The following is a 23,651-nucleotide window of genomic DNA, read 5'->3' as shown; positions in this document are numbered from 1 at the left end:
TCAGTTCCCTCAGCCTCTCCTCATCAGACTTGTGCTCCAGACCCCTCACCAGCTTCGTTGCCCTTCTCTGGACACGCTCCAGCACCTCAATGTCCTTCTGGTAGTGAGGGGCCCAACATTGAACACAGGATTCGAGGTGCGGCCTCACCAGTGCCGAGTACAGGGGCACAATCCCTGCCCTGCTCCTGCTGGCCACACTATAGCTGAGACAGGCCAGGACGCTGTTGGCCGCCTTGGCCACCTGGGCACACTGCCGGCTCATGTTCAGCCGGCTGTCAACCAGCACTCCCAGGTCCCTTTCCGCCGGGCTGCTCTCCAGCCACTCCTCCCCAAACCTGTAGCATTGCATGGGGCTGTTGTGACCCAAGTGCAGGACCCAGCACTTGGCAGGTACCTACTTTATAAAACAGACATTAATAAGGACGGCAACAAATTACAAACTGGGGTTTTACAACAGGTTATGGTGTTTCAAACTTCTTGATTTGGCTGCTAAAAATGTTCTGAAACTTTATTAATCAGCCTTAAACTCTGAAAGGCTCTTTGAGCAGTGATACCTACTGCTTCAAACCACAAGATTTCTGGGGAAAAAAAGAAAAAAGTGTCTCCACTGTTGGAAGAAAACATTTCTAAAACTGAGCAACTTCCCCTTGGTACAGAACTGGCTCCGGTGGTAATTCAGTTTCAGCAATTAAGTCAAAGCTGGTTTTGATTTATTTATCAACTCTTTAAATGCCATCCTTTCATGCACATGCTTAGTACCTGACCATCACGAATCCAAGAGGACACAGCAGTATAGGTCAACAAGCTGTACTGGCTCTACACAGTTGAACTAGTTACTGGTCTCCTACCTTCAGGGCCAGTAGCCCACTAAGTATCCACCAGCTGCTTCAGTGTGGTGGAGCAGTGCCATTAATCCCCACATTTACACATGTGGAACTGTGGCTCTCAATGACAAGCTCAGCTCCTTCACACTCGCCAACAGTCACTTAACTAAGTGCTGAAGTCAGGAGCCAAAAGCTCCCTTCAGTTGCTCCCTTTTACAGCCAGAGGGCATTTCAACCTACCCAAAACCTGCACATCCTTCTGGAACTATTCGTGCCTCCCCATTGACCACAGGAGGCTGGAAAGTAAATAAGCTTCTTACTGATGTTCCTTAAAGTCATGGGTGAAGGCTTTGGAACTCATCCAAAACCAAACAGGAATTAGGGAATGGCCCAAGGTCACCCCTTCACTCAGGGAACACACATGCTGTGTCATTCCTAGGTGGAAGGCTGCGTTTTGCTCACCAAGGCTAGCTGGGCCAGAGGAACGCAGGTCCACAGCCTCCCATGGTGTCGGGACAAGCTCCCAGTGCCACAGGACAGGCACTGCACTTACTTGGAAGATATTGGAGAAGTCTCTCAGGTTGAAAACGTAGTGGAACTTGACAGCTGTTGGCAGAAAAGCAGTGGCTACTTTCTGATGCAGTCCCAGGGCAAGGCCAATCAGCTGTTGAGCTGATTTTTGTACAGCCGGTGAGAAATTCCCACTCGTCAGGTGCTGCATTAAAATAGTGCTGTAGATCCTGGACAAGGCATCCTGACCAGGGATGGAGAGCGCGAAGACGCAGAAGTGACGCTGAGGAAGAGAAAGGAAGACATAGAAAGGTCAGAGAGATGGGCAACCACCTCTCAAGCAAAATGCCCTTGGGGACTTGATGAGATTGGACCCAGTGCTACATCATCTCATCTAGGCTCCCTTTCCCATGAAGGGCTGGGTCAGTTGAACTTCCGAGGTCCCTTCCAGACTGGGATGCTCTATGATCCTATGACTTGCAGTCCACCTAAACGAGGCTATTTCCCTTTTCCAATTTCCCAGCAGAGGGTACTTAGCAAGTGGCACCATTCTGCTCACTAAACAAGGGGTTTTCAACTGCAGTTCAAAACTGCTATGTTGGAAGTTCAGTCCATTGAAGAGCTGAAGAGATCTGAAGGTCCCACTGACCTCTGATGAAGCCCAGTCTCTGTCTCTGTTAGAAACAGTCCCTGGAAGGTGCCATCTCCCAGAAGAACCCTTTATTGATATGGAAGTTGCAAAGGCAGAGGAGATGCCCATATACAGCCATAGGACGCTTCATTTTAACACTGCAGCTTGCTAAAGAGGAGCCAGGGCCTGGGTGGACTCTGGTGATGAGGTTTCTCCATAAGGGAACGAATTTTGCTCTCTGCTCTCCAGGCTCCCCAACAGCCGGCAGGTCCTTGCCTGCAGCACTATGGGCAGGATGTGTCCCTGCGGCAGCCACCCCACAGAGTTACAGCTGCTCGTGCATGGGCACCCACTCCTCAGGGGATTTGTCCACTACTGCTCACACGCCAAGCTCAAGCCTACAGCATGGCAAACATCTGCCACGCAGCTGGGAAAGGTACTGTCCCTCTGGCTGCCGGTTGTCCCCCTCGGATGCCAACAGGAGCTGCTCAGCAGTTTTGATCTGCGGGCGCAGGAGCAGCCAGGCTGCCTCTGAGCAGGCTGTGCCACCACAGCCTCATGGCTTGGAGAAACAGAGCTGATAATAATCATAATAATGATATATAATAATCATAATAATGATAATAATCAGCTCTGTGACCCAAGTTGAGCCTCACAGCTCCCCAAAATCAAGTCCTGAGGTTTAAGATCTCTTCTCAAGTCTATATTTCTCTTACCATCAGCACTTGCACTGTTTTGGGGTTTGGGGTTTTTTTGTTTTCTTTGTTCGGGTTTCCCACACACACCTCTTTAATGAGAAGCTCTCATTATCTCATCTCTCTTTAATGAGAATATACTGCCAGCTCCATCAGGAAATTTTAGAAACCAAAAGGCTTTCATGAACTGTGTTCCAGAGGTAAATATCAGCTAAATGAAGGCAAAATCTGTCTGTATGAACCAGAAGGCTGACCTGAACATAGGTGTTAAGCTGGCTGGCAGCTTGTGACTTCTTCCTCCAACTGAGCAGCAGAATGTGAGGAAAACCAAACAAGGGAATAAGGGAGCAAGTCTGCTGCTTCACCGTTAGGAACAACAGTCAATCGTCATGCCGTTTCTACCGATAAAATGACAGCAGGATTTGCCAGTGGTTTTCCTCTAGCCTCATGCCTAAATACTCCACCCAAAAATAAAACAAGTGATGCGCCTACCACTGCGCAGGGCTCTACCTGCAGACGAGGGTTGATGGTGAAACTCCCCGCAGTCGGGTTCATGCACGACACGTACTGCACATTCATGATCTCCTTCAGAGACAGCCTGGTCCTGTCATACCTTTGGGCAAAACAAAAGCAGCGGCACGGTGAGCACAGCCTGCGAGCAACAGCCACCGCCTCTCCTCCGGCGCCTGTCCCTGAGCTCCCCGTGCCCCCTTGTCTTCAGTGGGGTCAAATCCTGCACCTCGCCGAGGCAGGGCCCCGGCTTGCCCGCGTGTCTGTACAAGGCCTGGCACAGGCAAGTTGCTTTTGGTAGAAAATTTTCAGCTTCGGCAACCTGTAGCTAATAGTTCTATCAGCTAGTAACGAGCACTGAGCAAACCCCTCAGGTCGCAGCCACCACTTGCATGGAAATTGCCGAAGGTAAGAGCAGTGCCTCTGGGGTAGGGGCAGGCAGGCTGCCTGCTGCCGGAGGCGGCTGCCCGCCGGGACGCAAGAGGGAGCAGCGAGTGTGCAACACCCCGCGGGTGCTGCGGAGAGGGTGCGCGTCCCATGGACCCGGCAGAGACCTCTTTCTGCCCGACTTCCCTGACATCCGCAGCCCCAAACTTCTGCCCCCGCGCCACGGTCTCCGTGCCCGGGAAGCTTTTGGCCGAGCGCAGGTGTGCATGCAGCTGAGGAGACTGGAAATCGCTACGAGTGCCTGCCCTGTATTCCCTGCGGGGAGAGCTGCAAGGGTTCCTGTCCCGCGCAGCGCTGCTGGCTACCCCGTAAAATGCACCAGCCTCCTTCGAAAACGCTGCCGCTGCTCTTCCTTCAAATTAGCTCTGCCTAGAAAATGCTTGTTTGCTGCTGCCTGACTGAAAACAATATTAGGTGCTCACAGCAGAGGCGGTTCATCCCAGCTCTGGCCAAACCCATGGCCTTCTGACGCTCTCAGCGTCGCAGGGCATCGAGGCCGAGCATCGTGCTCCCCTTGCAGGACTGGTGTGGGAACCACAGTCACAAGCCGCAGCAAGAGCAGAGCAAAGCTCCTCTCAAGCAGGCTGTGAGCGAGTGAGTTTGTTTGCTGGGGACCAGGGAAGCCCCGAGGGTGCACAACGCCCAGTTCACCCAGAGCCTCCGGTCAGCTCCAGCCCAGCAGGATGCAAGGGCAAACACGGGATGGGAACGGGGAACCGTGCTTCGACTTCCTCCCAAACCCCGTGCCCCGCACTCGAGCGGAACAAAAACATCTCGAAGGACCAAGCCCGAGCAGCCTCCTACCAGTGGCCGTAGTCCAGGTGCTGCCTGATCAGCGTATGGGGCTGCACCGTGCCGTAAGCGTCCACCTCAGGCATGTTCAGGTCATCAATGAAGTAGACAAGCTTCTTGGTACCCGGAGGGCCGTAATTTCTGCCCGCTTTTTTATCCAGAGGCTTCTCAAGCACACCTGTATGGAGGTAGAGGTGCAAAGCTAAGCTGGGGTGGGGCATTGCCGCAAAATAAAAATGGTTTCTCAGCCCAGCCCAGTGCCGCGGTGTGTGCAGCGACAGCAGCCCCAGGAGAGGCTGGGCGGGCCCAGGATGGGCAGGGGAAGGCCCGGTCCCCTCTGGCTGGCACCAGCAGGGCTGTTCATTGATTTTTGGGGAGGAAGAGTTGGTCTTGGCAGAGGATGCTGCTCACTGGCGGGACAGCGGCTGCCCCCGAGCTGTGGCCACATGCGGGGAGCCCTGCGTGGGGCTGGCGGGACCCATGGGCAGCTCTTCCGCCTGACTCGACCCGAATCGGAAAGCTCTCAATTCCTCCTTTCAAACAAAATAGGGCAAAACGGAGCGCGCTACAAAACGGGGCTACTTCAGAGCAAACAAAAGCTTTTCATGCAAGATAAAGCCTTTTGAATCCCTTCTGCATAATTTTTTAAATGAAATCTTGCTTGCTGAAGCTATTCTGGTCCGTAACATGGAGCAGTAATACCCTCTGCCTCCTGCCCCAGCGATACAGCGACCGCGCCGGGCACGGGGAAGGGAAAAAGGAGAAGCTGTAGGCACAGAAGCCCGTGAGCAAGGCTGCTTTGGTGAATGTAGGTGCATTTTTTTACCCCTGTTAGACAAAAGTAATAGATTTTGGGACCAAATTCCTGGACATCTTCAGGACAAACAAAATAAGTTTTTTTCATTTAAATGCACATATACCCACAAGTTCCCTGATTCCCTCCGAGCATTACCCAAACCTCCAGGCAATGTGACAAAACCCATTTCCCACACAAGCTGCCAAATCACCCCTAGTTTTAAGTAAGGTCGTGCATAAGCAAGGAAAGCATGGAGAGAAAAGTTTCTCATTTCAAAGCTTCGGAAGATTTTAATTTGTTTCAGCAGAAGGCTGAGGTTATGTGTTGCTCCAGATTATAAAACGTGGGGAATATTTGTAAGGCTGGGCTGATATTTAATGGAATTCACCCCACTTTGCCGCACATATTGTTTTATAGGTTTTTGATTCTTTTGATTGCAGCCCGAGCAACCTTTACGGAGTCGGTAGGGGAAAAGCAAACAGGAGCAGCTCTCCTCTGCCCAGAGCCGGCGGTGGGTTTCCTGCCGTGTGCTGACCCGGAGAGCGTTCTCGGTCTCAGGGGCTCACTGCTCACCTGAAGGTGGAGGCAGAATTTGTCTCTTTTATACAGTTTCGGGTTATCAACAGACCTATAAGGTGCTGTGTAGCAGCATGATAAGCAGCCATTCTTTGTAATTAGGAAGACTGGCAAATCTAAATGGGACCGGGGATTTTTATAAAAATCTCCTTGCGAAAACATACACTTAAGCCATTCTTTATCATGTGCAAAAGTTACTAAGGAAGATTAATATTCTGTTTTTTTCAGACCACAAATCTTTTAAAACACCATTTTTTTACTGCTTCGGTGCATTGCAGACAGCTTGTCTTTCCCACTACTCAAAATTCAGCTGATTTCTTGTCATAGACAGTTGCTGCACAAAGGAATGAATTGTGCTAAGAAAAATGATGAATGTTTCCTCAGTGGAGTCTCTCTCCCCTTTTAATAAAACCACAGTATTTGCAATTTCTGGTAGCAAGTTAAATTAAGTGTTTCAAATAAGCATTTAATTTAAATTTAATTAGTCCTTAATTAACATATAAAATCAGCCTTTTTTGAGGTTAAACAAGTATGCAGGAGATTCATCACACTGAAATGCAATTACTGGGGATCAAGTGACACGTTCGTGAAAGTTGCATTTTAATTCAAAGCCGTATCTCACAATACTAATAAAGGGTCCATGTCTCTGCCTCTGAGATCCTGACATAACTCAAATTAGCACCTGAAAGAAACAGTCCCTGCGAACCAGACTTAGCAAGTGCAACTCCTCTTGCCTGCTGGCTGTTCATCAAGGGCGGGAGGCGGAAACCACAAAACCAAAAAACCCAACATTTCCTGCAGTTTTCTCAGATCTAGGGCAGAAAGGTGCTGAACGACAGAAGCCAGGGCCACATCTGATGGGGGAGCAATGAGGAGCAGAGGTCCAAGAGGGCACGAAGCAGAGAGAGCAGCAGACCGCAGGTCCGGGGCAAGGGGCTGAGAGAGCAACAAATGGTATTGAAAGTGGTATTCGGTCAAAATACACCAAAGAAAACCCTCAAACTGGCCCCCGGCTTCAACAGAGAAGGTGTCTGGCTCCTTTTAACCCCTATGCACGTGGCACTTCTGTAAGCCACAGGGCCCGCACGGATGGTTTGAAGCACGTAGCTGCGCTTCCCCTAAAGGGCGCACACTCTGCACCTTATAAATCTCTTTACCAACAGGCACCTTGTCTAAGAAATTACTGACTTTCAGGTTTTTAAGTAAAATAAAAACACCAACAAAACAAAAAAACCCCTCCAAAACTGCTTTGTATCCATGTTTTACAAAGTTAAAGAGGTGTCTGCTGGGGAAGAAAAAGCAGCCAACTGACAAACTACACAAAAAAGGACAAATTAACTCTAAAAAATGAGCAGTGGGGAACCAGGCCAAGCAGTATAAATCGTGCTTCCCAATGCAAATATCGCACCCACATCTTCATCCACGCGCAAGATGGCTTGCTCCTCTCTGCAGAGGAAGCAAGTCACCGTCTCAGCCCATAGCTCATGGCCAGAGCAAGCAGGGACGCTCTGCCAAGTCTGTCGGTATATAAATATATATATATATTTTTATATATATAAATATATATAAACCTGCACAGGCTCGCCCGGTCCAGATGGAGATAAATGAGCATGCATTCCCCCACCCAGGCAGCTGGGCGGACAGACAGACAGCTCAGCCCATTTACCAGCTCAAGGGCATTTCACGGAGACCCCACACAGGCAGAAAAGGAAAAGGGCACCTGGGAGGGGAAAAGCGTGGCCTACAACCATCACACTGCTCAGGGCTGCAAGACTGGCCAAAGGTGAGGTTTTGACAATTTTTTTTTTTTTTTTTGCTTGAAGGGCATGTAACCCAAATGATTTGTATTCATACTGTGGGCAGAGGGACAGGCACCATCCCGTGGGGCTGGTCGGCACAGGTAGGAGAGCCGGGGAGGTTGGGCACCAGCAGGACCAGAAACCCTGCAAACCTGCCCCAGAAAGCTCCGATGCTGGCCCCACAACACAGCCCCAGGGGACACAGCGTGTGCCGAGCCTGTGCTGTCACCTCGCTGCAAGCAGATCAGTCTCAGAGGGAAATTTTAAGCTCTGACACCTCTCTTAAAACGTTTGCAGGGTTGGGAGCCTGGCAGAGCACGGATACCACCCCAGGTGCTCCCGGCCTTCGGCGTCAGTCTGGGCTGTGAGCAAGTCCCCACCCAGCACCGCTTGGCCAGGAACAACCCAGAGGCTGAAGGTTTAATCCTTGGTCCCACCGATGCTTCGCAGATGGTGATCCCATATAGGCCTAGGAGGGCAAAAGGATTTCAGGCCATTTGGGTCAAACCAAGCTGTATAAAAGAAGCATTTTGTTTTACGGTGACACACAGGTGTTATTCAACTCAAAACAAACCAGGTTGTTTCATTCCTGGTTAATAAATACAGGTAAAAAAATATTTCATTTCTCTTTTTAACTCAACTTTTGAGTTGAATGGTGATAACACTATTCAAAAATGAGCTACTTTTCAAGAATTCCCTCCTTTCTCTTCATCTCTGAGGAGACTACACAGCAAAACTGACCTCATCTGAGTCCCAAATGTCATTTTTCACTGATGTGCCAAAATCCTCATCAGCAAGATGCTTATGGACTTCCCCAGGGCCAAGCAACTCCCTGGGGCTCTGAGCCCCCCAGCAAGCCCTGGGGGATGCGGGACCTGCTCCCTGGGAACACACTGGGCTGCAGCAGGACGCAGAGGACAGCAGCAGGAACTGGCAGCCCTGGCTTACAGCCTCCACATATCCATTAGCACCATCCTCACTGCTAATTGGGATGCAATTGCCATCATTGCACTCTGAGGACAGTTTGGATCCTAGCCAAGAAACCCATCCTATTCAGCATGGGCTTAAATTCAAGCGTATTAAAGGCACACCTCAAGTCAAGTATGAGCTGCGTGCTGTACAAAACAACAGCAGATTTAAGCATGTGCTGTGGCACAGCCTTGAACCAGAGTCGTGGTGCTCAGAATTCAAATGTTCACGTTGGAAAATGTCATCTTCCACAAAACCAGCTGTCTGCTGACCTGAGAGTTTCACGGTGGGATTTAAGGGTCTGTGAGCGTCAGTGCAGTGCCTGCGAATGACACAGGCAGCTCGCCCACAGGTCTTCCCCTGAGCAGCACAGTGCACACCCCGCTCCAAACCCTGCCGGAGACCTCAGGAACTTGGTAACCCGCCAGCCAGAAGTCCTGTCACTCAGCCGTTGCCTTACCCTGCAGCATGGCAGAGGTGGTGTAGTAGTTCAACGGGACCTTCTTCACCACATACGCATCCGTGTCCAGCGAGGAGAGCTTGTCCCCCACCAGCACAGACTTCCCCGTGCCGGCATTGCCCACCAGCATCACTGGGCGCTGGCGCTCCAGGAGCCTGTTCATGAAGTACCGCACACGGACCGTCTCAGTGGTGGGCACCAGGCAAGCCTGAGAGGGGCATAACGAGCGTGTAAGTGTCCCCATCCCTGCCAGAACCCCACAGCCATGTTCTGGGGAAAAGGAAAATTGGGAGAGCCAGGAATGAGTGAGGTGACCCCAGTTTCTAGATTGCCCTAGGAAGGGAATGATACAATATGCTGCTGCCAACCATTAAAATCAAACTGTCTGTGCAGTTGAAAACTTGACAGCTGGATGCTGGGAGCAGCATCTGGATCCCCCCCACAAACACACATTTTGCTAAAACAGTAACAATTCTTACATGTCATCTGCTCACTGTGGCGCTTCTAAAAGGAAAGCAAAGCATAGCTGGCAATCGCAATTCACTACCTGCTCTCATTTTTTGTCCAAATCATAAAAGCCTCTCTATTTTCAGCCATGCAGAATGACGACACGGTGTCTCAGGGGCTTTGTCACTACATTATCTCACATCCCGCTTCTCTCTGCGGGCCAGAAGCACCCGCCATCCTGCACCCTGGGCACACCAGCTCCTGGGTCACAGGGGTGGCTCTGAGCCTGCCACTCACGTACATCACTCATATTTGGAAGATGGATGGACGATGTGTCTTCACAGTCAAAGCACAGTAAAGAACGGTGGGTGATTTAGTTGTACCTGACAAAGAATGCCATCCTTATTATGAAGTGCTTGACCTTTAATGAGACTTCATTGAAATGCCTGCGTACAGCCACTAAAATGCATGTATTCCTCCCAGACAAAAAGCATGCAAGGTTCACCTACCTGTAATGGCATTTCTGGATCAAATTCAAACTGGGGAATAAGTTTAGACCAAGGCTCAAACTTTTTCGTTTCTGGATCAATGTAAAAGTCAAAGACTGTGCCCTGAGAGGGAAACTTGATAGTCTTGAATTCTGCTACCCACCACTTGCTGAACTCCACTCTGTAGTCCACAAGCTGCAAGACAAAAAATGGAGAAAATATGCTAATCTGGAGAAATTCATTAGTGATGGAGAATGTTATCTATCCCAGTCCACCAGAGTGGGGTCTGGTCCTTTAAAATATATTCCACAGCATAACAATCTTATCATTTTTCCTATTATTAAGCCTAATTTTTCATTTTCTTAATTTCTTCTCATCATTCTTATTTATTCACCTAAATAATTCATCCTCTGTGTTGATCACTCTTGGTGTGTCTGAGATTAGATAGATGGATCAATTTGAAAAAGAGAAATACGTGCCTATGACTAAACAGACCGCTTGATTGATTCTTGGTGCTTACTTCTTCCAACAGACAAGGACACAACATCCGTCTACATCTGTGGTCATAGTTAGTCAAAGCATGCATACTAAAGCCCTTCCTCATAAATCACACCGCTCTATTAATACTTAGTTGTTGTCTTCTGGCCTCTTTTCAAGTCACAAGGTTTTGGAGAAGCAGGATTGCAGACACCAGCGTACCGAAGCACCAGAGAGGGACCATGTCCCTTTGGCTGTGCTGTGTTTCTGTGCTGCCCCGGATGCACTCATTTTCTTGTCTTTCCCCATTATAACTTTCTACGTATGGAGATTTTGGAGCACCTCATTTTTTTCAAGAGCCGGGGTGATGGTTTTGCTTTAGATGCTGGGTCAGGACTTGCAAAATGTGCTTAGTCCCCTCCCCTGCCACAGGTCTTCTGTACGGCATGGGGCAGTCACTCTGCCTGAGCACCTTCCCATGTAGACAACGGGGACTACAGCCATCAGCCCTGGGGAGAAACGGGTGGCGGAAGGAGGGGAAAAGCACTGTTAAAAAGATGTCTGTGAAATACCAGGTGCATAATCTAGCCAGTTTTAACAGCACAGTTTCTTCCTGGGGCATCTGCCGGTCTCTCCTCCCCATGGCCATTTGACAGGCTTTCCTGGGCCGGAAGCCCAGGTGGGACCACCGACACATTGCCCAAAGGCTGCTGAGCCTCCGTCAGGAAGCCTGGGTTTGAAGCTGAACTGAACCGAGCATCCTCTGTAAAGTCGCCTGAGCCACCACCCGTCAAACGACCAGAGGATTTGAAAAACACTTTATGAGTATCCACAATTTTTCAGTCTCGTGTTATTCAGAGAGGCAGAATAACCGTAATTCTCCATTCTCTTGTTGTTGTAACTCCCCGGCGCCAGCAGCAGAGCAGCCTGCAGCAGAGGGGGACGGGCACCGCTGCTAAAAGCTTTCCCACAAGGGTGCCCTTACCCCCGCGCAGGCAAACTGCCTGCGGCTGCATTGCGATGGGCTGCCCGCCCGCCCTAAGCAGGCGGTTCAGTGGAGCCGCTCCAGCCCCGGCTCTACTGCCAGAACGGTGTCAAACTCAAACTGCTTCCTTAATAAAAACCCCATACGGATTTCCACTAATTTCAGAGGCTGGAAATGGCAAATCTATCATCTGTTTTTATACAGGGGCCCTGCTACCCACCAACAAGCACAGAGTAGCGGGAAGCTTTCCAGACTGTTTCTCCTGACATTTCAGCAGCAAAAGGTCAGCACGAAGGGCACCTTCAATGGAGAGCAATAAACAGATTTTATATTGGATCATTTTTCATCAGGCTTCCCCTCGCTCGGACTGCCGTACCCTCGCACTCAGCTCTGACATTTACAGAGCATCACAAGCAGCAATGCACAGTCCAGCCTCAAAGTCAGACCTCGCAGAGGGATGCTGTGCCCGCAGCCCAGCTCCTCCCGCACCCCGCACAGCAGCCCGGCAAGAGTGTGCTGCGCCAAGGCTGCCGCTCCGCGGGAGCCAGGCAGGCAGCAAAGCCTGCGGTGCCAGGGACCGACTCTGACATGGCGCAGGGAACACAGCGTCCATCCGCCACGCGACCACGCTCCAGCCGACTTGCTCAAGGAGCTGTAAGTTCCTGTAATTAGGCAGCAGCTGGTACTGCTGAAGCAAGGACAAGCAGTGCTTCCCAGGCTTTGTTGTGTTTTTTTTTTAAGTCACCCTACATTGACAACACTAAGGCTGAGTAGTTCCCAGCTGGCCCATGGGAAAGGGAGGGCAAAGTCCTCCACAAGGACCAAGAAAGCTGGTCTCGCACAGTTCATTCAATGGCCACGTGGCATGATGGCACGAAGTGAGCACCAAGCTGAGCTTGAGCTGTGCTGTTTACTATTTCCTGAATCATCTGCTTCTTGGCATGAAGCAGACATGAAGAGCCCAGCAGACGTTGGTCTAGCATTGAGGCACATGGAAAAAATAGGAAGAGACCCCTAGAGAGCACTTGAGCAGCCTCTGAGAAGAGCAGTGCCTCCACCCGAGCCAGGGCAGGACCTCCAGTGTCAAGTCTATGGAGATACCTCCCACATACTCCAGACAACACAGAGTTTGACACAAGCACACTAGAGACCAGATATGGATCTCTGAGCCCTTGACAGCAATGTCCTGTCACTGGGCAGACCCACACATCAGGACGACATGCTTTAGACCTGGGGACAAGGTATCCTCTGACCAGGAGATGCAACCACCCAACAGTTCCCAGGAGAGACTGGGCAGAACCAGAGTGAGCAGCTGCACCAGATGCCAAATGTACTTCCACCCACAGGCTTTGCATCTACTCACATTGTTCCCTGCACCACTTGCTGAAAACTCGCTACTCAAAATCTAGGCCTTCAGGTGCCACACGTGCTGTTAGACCCCTCTACAAGTGCTGCAGGTTTCTCCTGCCTGCCTTTGAACCAGTCACATTAAAAATCTCCAGTTTGCACAGCCATCAATCTGGAAACAGCAATAGCAACAGAGGGTGGAAAGCCATCCTGCAAGCCCGGGCACGAAACCACAGAACGGAGCCAAAGGTGGCCCCAACATCAGCAGCATTGGCAGCAGGGCTCTGACGCGCAGCCTGCTGTCTTCTTGTCCATTATTACTGTGAACAGTTGGGAGTTGTAAAACAGCAGCAGCTTTTCCAATTACTTGGAAATCAAGAGACAGCCCTGCTGTGCCGAGCTGAGCCATGTGTCCAGGAAACAGGGCGGAACAGAGCATGGGGGTGAAAGAAAATGCCCATTTCTCCTCTCCTGTGCACAGAACATGGGGGAGAGAGAGAGAACAGGGGGATAAGAGGCAGCAGCACAACTCTGCTTCCCCCAGGCAAGTCTGGAGAAGATCCTTCCCAAAATCCATGTTCACATGCTAGAGCTCTTACCAAAGCATCTGTGTTTCAGCCATGAAGCATGTTTTAAGGACCAGGACGTGAAGAGAGGGCTGAAAATGGGCAGTATCAAAGGCTAACCTTGAGAAAACTCAGTCTTGTAATAATATCACCATGCAACAGATCACACCCACCTTGTCTAATGCAAGCTGATGGATTCAGAGGCTGACAGCTGCAATTAATCCATAGGATAGATGTACTGTGGGAAGTTGCATGGAGAGTAGTGCCCTGTCTTCCTCTGCCTCTCAGACATGAGCGTACTTTGAACATCAGAGACAACACTAGTGATCCACGACCTGATTAATCCTCCTGGCCCAAGAAGATCTGCATCTCTCGATTGTGCCCTCCAGCACTACAGTCTTGAGTGTGGACATCCATCCACCAACAGTTTGACCAAGCCCAGAAGCTCATGCCAGAGACCACCCAACAGCTGGCTGCCCGGAGGGGTGTTCAAGCTGAGTGTCAACAACCATCAGCCTCAACCTTGTCAGCATGCTCCCAGCGATGAGTATTTCAGAACCACTCCCTACTTAAGTGGAAGCACATAATCCCCAAAGCCCATCCTGCCTTGCTGACCACCCCTCCTTCTCATGTACTTCTATCAGAAATTGAGGACAGCCAATTCTTGACATAGACCTATATTTAATAAAAGCCAGTGGTGACAAAGCACCAGCTGGTTTGTGTTATATAGTGCAACATCTACCTGCGCAGTCAGATGGCTAAAAGACTGCTCCACTGCCATATTCATTTGATAAATCAGTCTTAATTTGATCACATTATGCACGTCCACAGGCCTCTATAAATTACCTAATGTTTCTCCCCAGTGAAATGTGTCTGCATAAGCAAACATCCCTCTGCCTTTATCTCCTGACCCTTCGGCCTTCCTCCTCTGGTGTTACGCCCTGGATAACGAGGTCTTTCACAAATGGAATTGTTGCATTCAGGTTTCTGGTTTATTATCACCTATATGAGAGCCCCAGGAAAACAGCATTACTGATATAGCACTATGTTTTGGAAAGTATTAAAAAAAATTTAAAAAAAGAAAGGCCTGTGTAAAAGATGCTGAAGCAACATCTTCCTTCCTACCTGGTCTTGAAACATTGATCCACCAAAGGCCCAGACAGCAGCAAAGACAAAGTAAAGTTCATAAAGCTCCTTGGGACAGTCGGAAGGTGTGTTCTCCTCCGTCAGGAGGCATTCAAGGAGATAGCACAGCATCTGAACCATACTCTGCTCAGGAATGGGAATAATCTTCTTAAATCTATGGAATAGAAATTGAAAGCACGGGAAATGTAATTGGGTCCAGCAACACAGTCACTCACAACTGAGGACGACAAGCCTAGAAATGCTTTTTCAGAATATTAGCATTTTACTTGTCAGCAGTGCCTGTCTTATTCCTGGGTACAGCAATAAAGAGAACACCCATTCTCTCCCTTGGACCTGCTGGCACTGGCACATATACAAGTAATAACAGTAATCAGAAGTTTCAAGCATTTTAAAACTTTGATCCTCTTGAAAGAAGTAAAATGGAAGGCTTGCTAAAGGCAATGATTTCCTGTGAACATGATGAGTTCAAAAGCGGTCAAATAGAGGAGCAATAAAATAAACCTTTTCATCTTGCCATTTTACATTCATTTAAGCTACACTTACAGAATTCCAAACTAATATTGCAGCAGCACTGAAGTCCTCCATAAAGTAATTATAGCTATTTGAAAGGTTGGTTCTACAATTTCTGAATTAAGCAAGCTACCAAAACACTCAGCTCAGGGCTGCCTGCAGCTAATCCCGTTGATTTCACGGTCTGACACAATGTTCAGCAAATAGAGTGGGAAATGTCCGATGGACTTTGCTGCCATCAGCTATAACCAGTATCATCCCCCAGGGAGAAGCTCCCTAGTAAGATGCCTAAGTCCTACTTCCAAAGATCACTGCTTTCACTAATTCAGCCCCTTCTGACACATCCCCATTGTGGTCAACGACTCCCATGCTTAATTGTATGCCGATTTATTTTTATTTTATTTTTTTTACGTGAAGGTGCAACTATAGAAAGCAAGCCGAGGATGGGAGAAGTTCCCTTACTCCTGTTTGTTGTGACTCTGGCCGCTCCTCTCCACAGTATAAGAAGAGAGCCATCTTGCGTGATGATAAGCAAGAACCACACAACTTCTCTGTGGGCACTGCTTTGAAGGTAACTCAAACCAGGAAGAACCAGGGACCTTCCAAATATCACAGAATCAGTAAGGTTGGAAAAGACCTTTAAGATCACCAAGTGCCAAGTTCTTCACGTTTGTTGGATTGGTGTCCAAGCACAAAACACGTCCAGGCTGGATGTCCACACAGACTGACTTAATTTTGTTCAAATGCATCAGGAAAGAAATTCAAGAGACAACTGCCTGTAAAGCAATCCCACTCTCTCCCACAAACACCAACTTCATTCTCATCACTGAGGTGCAGGAAAAGAAGTGGGGAGAGAAAAAAACAGGATCTGCTCTCTCCACTTTCCATGTTGCATATTGAAAACTTTCCTTCAGCCGTGGTCTGAAATCTGCTCTGCTGAAAAAATAACTTGTGAAGTGGACTCATGTCTAGCCTGACACATCAGGAGACTGAAAAACTTTCTCTTTAGGATCTCCTGGATTTACTTTCCAAGAGATACAGAACTGGAACAAGAAGTACAGGAACAATCAAATTGAGATCAGATGAAACCTAGATCTGACCAACAAAGGGTGGGCAGGAATGCTCCCCCACCTCACCCTGTTGTTTCTCTGAGCTTAAGCCAATGATGCTCAGGGCTCTAAGAGGCAAGGAGGAAACCAGCCATCCATGCCACGTGCAGCACAACCCCAGCACACCACAGCTGGTCTGGAAAGCGTTGAGTGTCCCCCTGACCTTGCCAGCAGAGGTACAATCACTCTTCAGATGGTACCTTGTTCTGAGGGTGTCCAGGCAAATTGGCAGGTACTTATCAAACAAAATGGTCAGGTTGGCTCTTTCAGACTGGATCTCTCGTCTGTCGATCCAGCTGCTCACCGGGGGATTCCAGCCCAGATCTGATGGGTTGATGTACAGGATCCCTTCAGGCCCAGGATAAGAGAAAAGATACAGTAAGGACACAGTAGAGACTACTACTTTCCTCCAGCAGAATTTCTCGGCTACTTTCACACAACTAAAACCCCATCAAATATGCTTGGCCATCCCATTACCTACCCCCTCCTCCTGCTCCACTGCAGAGTAGAAACATTAACAGTGAAGATTAACTCAGGAAACCAGGACACCTTTCATGACACTGCCCCAAATTCAGAATATGGTCTGGTCTGAGTTATTGCTATGTTATTGCTCTGGGCCCCACTTCCCCATGTCTAAAACTAGGGGACACATTCATTCATTCCCTTCTTGCATTCATACTTCAGGCACTGCTCCAGAAGATCAGGAGCAATTTGGGATAGGGACTGTCCCTCTCCTCATCAAGTCCATACAGGGCTTTGCACAACAGGAGCACTCTCTCAGCAGTGCTGAAGCTATGATCAGCCATCAACAGTCAGAGAGCTCCAGGTAAATCTCCAGGCTACGGACAGTTCCACATATCGATTTGGGGTCAGGATCCTTGGTTTGTCTATATGTTTCAGGAACCTACCCCGTCCATCAAAGGCAGCTGTGATCCCAGGTTGGGTATTTTCAACAGGAACCAAGCTGGCCAACAAAAGACTGGTTAATGGCGCTAGATCCTACTCAGTCCATGCAAAATCCCAGTGTGAAGCTCAGGCCAGCACTCACCTGCTCTGGACACAGTCGCTGGGGTAGCTGTGTGCAGGTGGCTGATCTCAAAGACCAGCCGCATCGTTGGGTTCAGGGGGATTCTCTCATTGCTTGCCAGGGTCAGCACCTGCATGAGGCAGACAGACAGACTAAGGTCTCCCACAAAAAAGCTTGGTTGCTGTCAGCCCAGTTCCTCGAGGCAAAGCAGCTGATTTCTAGCAGGTAGTGGAACCATCCTTCTCTCTTCCACAACACAGAATGTACAACGCTTCCTTAAGGTGGAGGAAAAGGTGTAGGATTATGACCCCATTCTATTTTTCAAGGGCCTGAAGTTATGATCAGGACATCTGCGGTTACTCATGAGCCCAACTCTCCAGGAAAGGGAAATTCCAGTGAAAACATGCTTTGAGCTATTTCCCTCATGCACCATTTTCTTTACACAATATTGTTTGGCATATCTGAAGAAACGCAATTGCAGTATTCTAGGAGATGTTATTTCAGCATCTGCATTTCTCCTAGGCTGAATCACGCCATGCAGTCAAAGAATACCTTCTTCTTTAACTTATATTCATTACCTTATTATCATCCATCACCGTATTAAGAGACTCAATCCACATTGGATCAATATCTCCATCTAGTACCATCCACTTGGGACCATCATGTGTGATGTTGGAGAGTTCTCGCATGATTGATGAAAACAGTCCTAGGAGGGTGAAAGGAATATGTTGATGAACACTGAAGTTGCCACCTGCTCTAACAATTTGCTCTAGCAACTTATTAAAATTGTCCTAATTAATGTTTTCCTCTTAAGCATTCAAAACTCTATGCATCTGTACATAAATACTACTGTCATGATATAGGTCTAGCCTGCTTTGAAGGAAACAAAATGTTATCAGTTACCACCACTGAAAATGACCACGGACCTATACAGGATCTTCATTCCCACCGAGAATAATAAGGGATAGGAAATGTGAAGAGCAGATACTGAGAGGCAAAAGAAGGCATGAATTACACAATGCAGAGAAAACCATCTGAATATGCCTTGGAAATTCTTATAAATGGGTTTTTTGTGCCTCGAAGTATATCAGGGAAATCAAGATGTATTAAACGCTGGGTCATGGTTTTAGTGAGATTGAGGGGAGAACAAGCACAGAATGACATTGAATGACAGTACAAAATGTCAGTAAAATCAAGGAGACAGAGAGGATACAGTGTCTTGAGGGGAGTAAATAATGAATGTTAAGAAGAGCAAGAAGGCTGGGAATAGAGCAGCAGTACTGCAGAGCAAATGAAAACCCCACAAAACTATCGCTCTCCTCTACACATGAAAATACCTAGGGAGATGCTGGCCTTCATGAAAAAACATCAGGCAAATGTTAAAAAAAAATTGTCTCTTCTGGTGAATCGTGACAAGCACACTTTTTTTTCTCCAGGACAAGATATTTCTTTGTGATCCAGGTCAGGAACAGCTAGTGGCATTATATGACTGAAGACAAAGCTTGTGCACAACAAATGCAGAACACCTCACCTGAAACAGGTATCCCATTCTGAGACTGGTCAAAAAAAATAATATTTCACTGTCTCTGCCTTAACTCAGTTCCTCACATGTTGGACACATGCCTTGGAAACCGCTCCAATATCATTAGTATCAGAAATAGCTACTGTCTCAGGGCATTAATGCTTCCCTCACATACGCCACGACAGCAGTGGAGAGAAAAGTGCCGCCTTCCTAACCTTGTGCATGTACGCCACAGACCGGTCTTGGGATTTGAAAGAAGAGTTTGGTTCTACAAAGAACACCTCTAGGATTCCCTTGTGGGAACTTTTATCAGCTAACCTGTATAACCTTTTCAACTTCTGATAATGAAAGGAGTGACATGATGAAAATGGGAAGAGGAAAAGAAGGGGCTGATCCGTAAGGAAGCACACTATCTCTTGTTAGGCTGTGGTGAAGATTGCCTTGTGGGTCTTTGACAAAAAGAAACAAAATTTTCAGGAACGGTTAAGGCAGAAAACATCTGCCTTGAAACCTCAGGGAGGAGTGATGTAAGCTCCCTTGAAACGTTACAGGCTAGAAACCACTGGACAGCCACCTGTAAAATGTCCCTCCTGCTGTTCAGTGCCACCCGCAGTCCTCGATCTGCAGTCACTGCCGCAGCCAGTCTGCAGAGCTCAGGCTGCACCCCACACTTCCCTCTGTCACTTTGATTTAGGGTCCCTAATTACAATTTAAAAGAAATCGACTCTGGCACTGGAGCAAAGCAGGGGGTCAGGCAGGGTCCATGGTGGGGGCCAGGGGAGGTGGGTGGCAGCTCACCCCCTGGCAGACTTCTGGCCAAGGATGATTTATGGCAATGTCTTCCCTTACCTCCCCCACACCTCCCAAACCAGCCGTACACGTAAATCAAAGTTGCCTTTACGCATTAGTCACAACTGGACATTTTCACTCCAGATTTCTGTAGTCTTTCAGCAAGTTTTAAATGCTCATCTTCTTTTCCTTAAGAGCAATCAGGATCAACAGACTGGCAAATGCTGGTGTACTGCAGAGACCGAGCAGCAATATTTGGTGGAAAAACACCACTTTAGGGCTGCCACGTGTATGCTACCAGCAATCTAAACCTGGGGGTGGCACATTTTGGGGGGTCCCAGTGCACACCATAGAGCAGGAGCTAACTCTCTTCCATCACTGCTCCAGCCAACCCCAAAAAACTGCCTGGCTCATTTAGGAACTGGTAAGTGTTGGTATTAATGGACATGATAATCGTTCTTAGGGCAATAGGATAAAGCAGGTTTATGCTATCCTTTCCATTTCACAGAATCACACAGAATCATTAAGGCTGGAAAAGACCTTTAAGATCATCAAGTCCAACCATTTGAAGACCAAAAAGCCAAAACACCCTTATTACCCTTTCAATAACAACCTCTCATGTGGCTGTGAGAAGCACACAAGTGCCCGGGCTTTCAGACCTGCATACAAAGAACAAGTCATCCTGCTGCTGCTGCTGCTCAGGAAGTTCATTAAAAATATTCTTCTTTAGCTACAGATTCAGGCATGAAAAGACATTTACCATCTTTCCATTCTCTTGTTGCTGGGTTAATGATGCCAAAAAGCTCGTCGTTGGTGACTGCCTTGGGGTTGAGGTCTGTCCAGACAGGTCGTCGTTTCATTATCTGGTAAGTCTTGTTCAAGGATCTCATCACCTGAGACTTGCCTGTGCCTGCGTTACCCACCACAAAGACAGAGTGCCGGACCGTCAGCAGCTCCTCCAGCTGCACCACCTGAGAAAAAACATTCCCACATTTCAGACAAAGGTGTCAAACTGAAGTTCAGATCTACAAAATAGCTCCCATGGGGCCTCTTCTTTAGAAAGGCGTGACCCAGAGACACAAACGGATTTGACACTGAGTTTGGTCTAGACATTGTAATCATGATGAGTGAAATCCTCAGCCTGCAGACAAACCTCCAGCACTATTTACATCAGACAGCCATCAGCTGAGGAGGCTCTGCTCTCCAGGGCCCTGTCCTGGTTTCAGCTGGGATAGAGTTAATTTTCTTTATAGACGTTAGTATGAGGCTATGCTTTGGATTTGAGGTGAAAATAAAGTTGATTATGTACTGGTGTTTTCAGTTGTTGCTAAGCAGTCAAAGAGTGTTCGGCTTCTCGTGCTGGCCTGCCAGCGAGCAGGCTGGGGGTGCACAGGAAGCTGGGAGGGGGCACAGCTGGGACAGCTGACGCAGACTGGCCAAAGGGATATTCCAGACCATATGATGTCATGCACAGCATATCAAGCTGGGGAAGAAGAAGGAAGTGGCGGGGGGATGTCTGGAGTGATGGCGTCTGTCTTCCCAAGTAACCATTACGTGTGATGGAGCCCTGCTGTCCTGGAGATGGCGGCACACCTGCCTGCCCATGGGAAGAATTCCTAGTGAACAAATTCCTTGTTTTGCTTTGCTGTGTGCGCAGCTTTTGCTTTACCTATTAAACTGTCTTTATCTCAACCCATGACTTTTCTCACTTTTACTCTTCTGATTCTCTCTCCCATCCTACAGGGGGGAAGTGAGCGAGTGGCTGCGTGGGGCTTAGGTGCTGGCTGGGGTTAAACCACGACATGGCCACACTTTCATGAGCCTACAACAGTTAGCCTCTTTGTAAGCTCAGGGACCAACCCAGTGTTGGCTTTAGGGACAAGTGTAACTGCATCAGACCCAGCATAGCTGATGGTCCTCCATCAAGGTCTTCCTGCAAGGGGAATATTGTGCAGAGCCCTCTTGTAGAAACAAAGTTGGTTGAGAAAACCCAAATGATTTGATGGCAGTGTAGGTACAGCAGAAGATCATTTGGTCTTACTTTGAGCACAAAGTTGTCCTCAGCCTGCAGCCGGAGGTCCAGCACAGCCTGCCTCACAAATGACTCAAAATTCAGGTCACGCTTCCGAGGCACATCCAGCGCAGGGAAAAGATCCCCAATCAGCCCCATAAACACTGGCACATCATCAGTCACAATCTTGGGGATGTTGAAGTCGCGAAGAGAACGCATCAGAACCTGGTCTTCGGGTCGCTCTGGGTCATCTCTCTTGAGGGAGCCAGCAACAACTAGCACTGACTTGATAGCACGCAAGCCCCAGTCATAGTGATCCTATACAAGAGGAAGAAAAAAAGGAGCAATGAATTTATGCTTAGACAGTCCATCACCATGTAGGGCAAAGAACCAGCATCTCCAAAAAGCCAGACAAGTCAGCAGTGGAAATACATCCAAATCCATTATTTGTATTGTGGCCAGAAACCTCCACCAGCCTGAGTTACTTGATTGCCATTTCAACAGGTGAGATTCCTGTTAAGGACAGTATTAGACAGTCAAATAATTCAGCTGTTTATATCATCACATGGGCTCACAGTTGCCAGTAAGACAGCAGTAGGACTCGCATTCCAGGGACCTAAGCAATTTATTTCACCTAAATCATGATGCAGGTAAAGCAAGGCCAACCGGACCCCTGGATCTGCAGGAGCTACCAATGTGAAAGGTTTGTTAGTCCACTGTGAGGCCTCAAATACCCAAGTTTCTCCATCCTGCCTGTCACAAGGTTACCAGGCATGTTTTGTCCCAGAGCAGGGGCCAGTAAAGACATTGATGAAAAAAGACCACAAAAAGGCCTGAAAGGAACTCTCAAGCCAACAAACAACTCCCTATATTTCTACTCTATTAACACCCTTGCGAGCACAGCCCAACAGCTGACTGCTTTGTGTGGGAGGTCACGGCTTCCACCAAGACCTCCAAGACTCAGCACAAAGTTTCTGTGACAAGGCATCTCCCACCCAGCCTCATGCTGGCTCAGCCAAGATCAGGTTTTCCACGTGGAGTCCTGATTCAGCTCTTCTCTGGATCCAGCTTTGATCTATGCAAATGGTGACAAGGAAAATCTGAGTTGCTTCGCACTGAAAGTGACCCTACTTGGTCAACACCTGACAATTCCTGGAAGCGTTAGGCTGAACTCAGAGAGGGTCAGACATTGTAAAACTCTTGCAAGCAGGAGGATCAATAGGAACTAAGAGACTCGAAAGCAAAGGGTCACTGAATACTACCCCAAACGTGGTGTCACTTGAGCCCACTGAAAGATATCTCCCTTTAATGCAGCCGGTCAAGTGTTTTTGTCTCTGCAGATCCTGTAGTAAAGCAGTCTGAAAATTTCATTGCTTGATGATCACAAACTTTCTCTTCTCCCAGCAGCTAGTGCAAATGAAGTCATTAAATAAAAGCTGTGATGCTTTAGCCATGGAGCTGAGCAGCAGAGTACCACATTACTGCTGGTTTTGAAGATCGACAGGCTTCACTGTACTACTCAGCCACAGAAGAGGGCTCACCTGCTTGGACAGGAGCTCTTTGCAGAGTTGGTAAAGAGTAATGAACTTCCTGGCTAATGCCCGGGCCTCAATGAATCCCTCGGCCACCAACATAATTTCACAGATCAGCTCAAAGTCTGGCACAACCATCGCGCATGGCCTAAAAAGACAGGCAAGAAAAGATTGCAGAACAAGTGTTTCTTGACTACAGGTCTTAGGGGCAGTGGATTTGCAGCTTTATCTTCCAGGTGTTCTCCTATGAGCCAGGTCACACTCTGCCTTTCCCGTTGCAAGGGACAGAGCTCATTCGCCCTGCCTGTGCATTCCTAGACTTGTTGCAGAAGTCAGAAACTATCTGTGAATCTCCAATGCAAATGAATTCCCCAAAGACATTAAGTCAAGCCTGGATGTTCCAAAAGGCAATTTCTGCCAGACTTATAATACAGGTCACAAACCCTGACCTGGACTCACCTGAAGAGAGCTTTTAAATTCTCAGGTAGCTCAGTTCGCCCTGCGTAACCAGGGTTCATGGTGATAAAAATGCCTACTGAGGGTACTAAGTTAATGTCTTCTCCAAGAAAATTGAAGGATTTCTTCTTCTCCCGTATTGCATCCTGCACACTCTTAACCTAGAAACCAAGACAGCATTATGGTATCGGTGTTCAGTTATGAAAAACACATCAGACAGCAATGCTGCC

At 48.3% G+C, this 23,651-nt stretch overlaps 1 protein-coding gene across 1 annotated transcript in view; it reads right to left on the bottom strand.

Annotated features, from left to right (window-relative positions):
• The window catches only part of DNAH9 (dynein axonemal heavy chain 9), a gene marked incomplete at both ends in the record, with an annotated part of 208,231 nt that overhangs the window by 138,807 nt on the left and 45,773 nt on the right, over positions 1 to 23,651 (bottom strand). The window contains 13 exons of the mRNA XM_082008261.1: positions 1,378 to 1,617; positions 3,171 to 3,273; positions 4,422 to 4,587; positions 9,010 to 9,217; positions 9,966 to 10,139; positions 14,445 to 14,619; positions 16,285 to 16,432; positions 17,133 to 17,241; positions 17,690 to 17,817; positions 20,183 to 20,393; positions 21,464 to 21,751; positions 22,975 to 23,113; positions 23,425 to 23,582. Coding sequence (XP_081864387.1) covers positions 1,378 to 1,617; positions 3,171 to 3,273; positions 4,422 to 4,587; positions 9,010 to 9,217; positions 9,966 to 10,139; positions 14,445 to 14,619; positions 16,285 to 16,432; positions 17,133 to 17,241; positions 17,690 to 17,817; positions 20,183 to 20,393; positions 21,464 to 21,751; positions 22,975 to 23,113; positions 23,425 to 23,582 — 2,247 coding nt within the window. The remainder of the gene's footprint in view (positions 1 to 1,377; positions 1,618 to 3,170; positions 3,274 to 4,421; positions 4,588 to 9,009; positions 9,218 to 9,965; positions 10,140 to 14,444; positions 14,620 to 16,284; positions 16,433 to 17,132; positions 17,242 to 17,689; positions 17,818 to 20,182; positions 20,394 to 21,463; positions 21,752 to 22,974; positions 23,114 to 23,424; positions 23,583 to 23,651) is intronic.

Source organism: Phaethon aethereus (genome assembly GCF_964289735.1).
Source record: "Phaethon aethereus genome assembly, chromosome: 18".
Lineage (NCBI taxonomy): Eukaryota > Metazoa > Chordata > Aves > Phaethontiformes > Phaethontidae > Phaethon > Phaethon aethereus.
The sequence above is the reverse complement of the archived record's forward strand: the minus strand, read 5'-3'. Positions and strand labels throughout refer to the sequence as shown.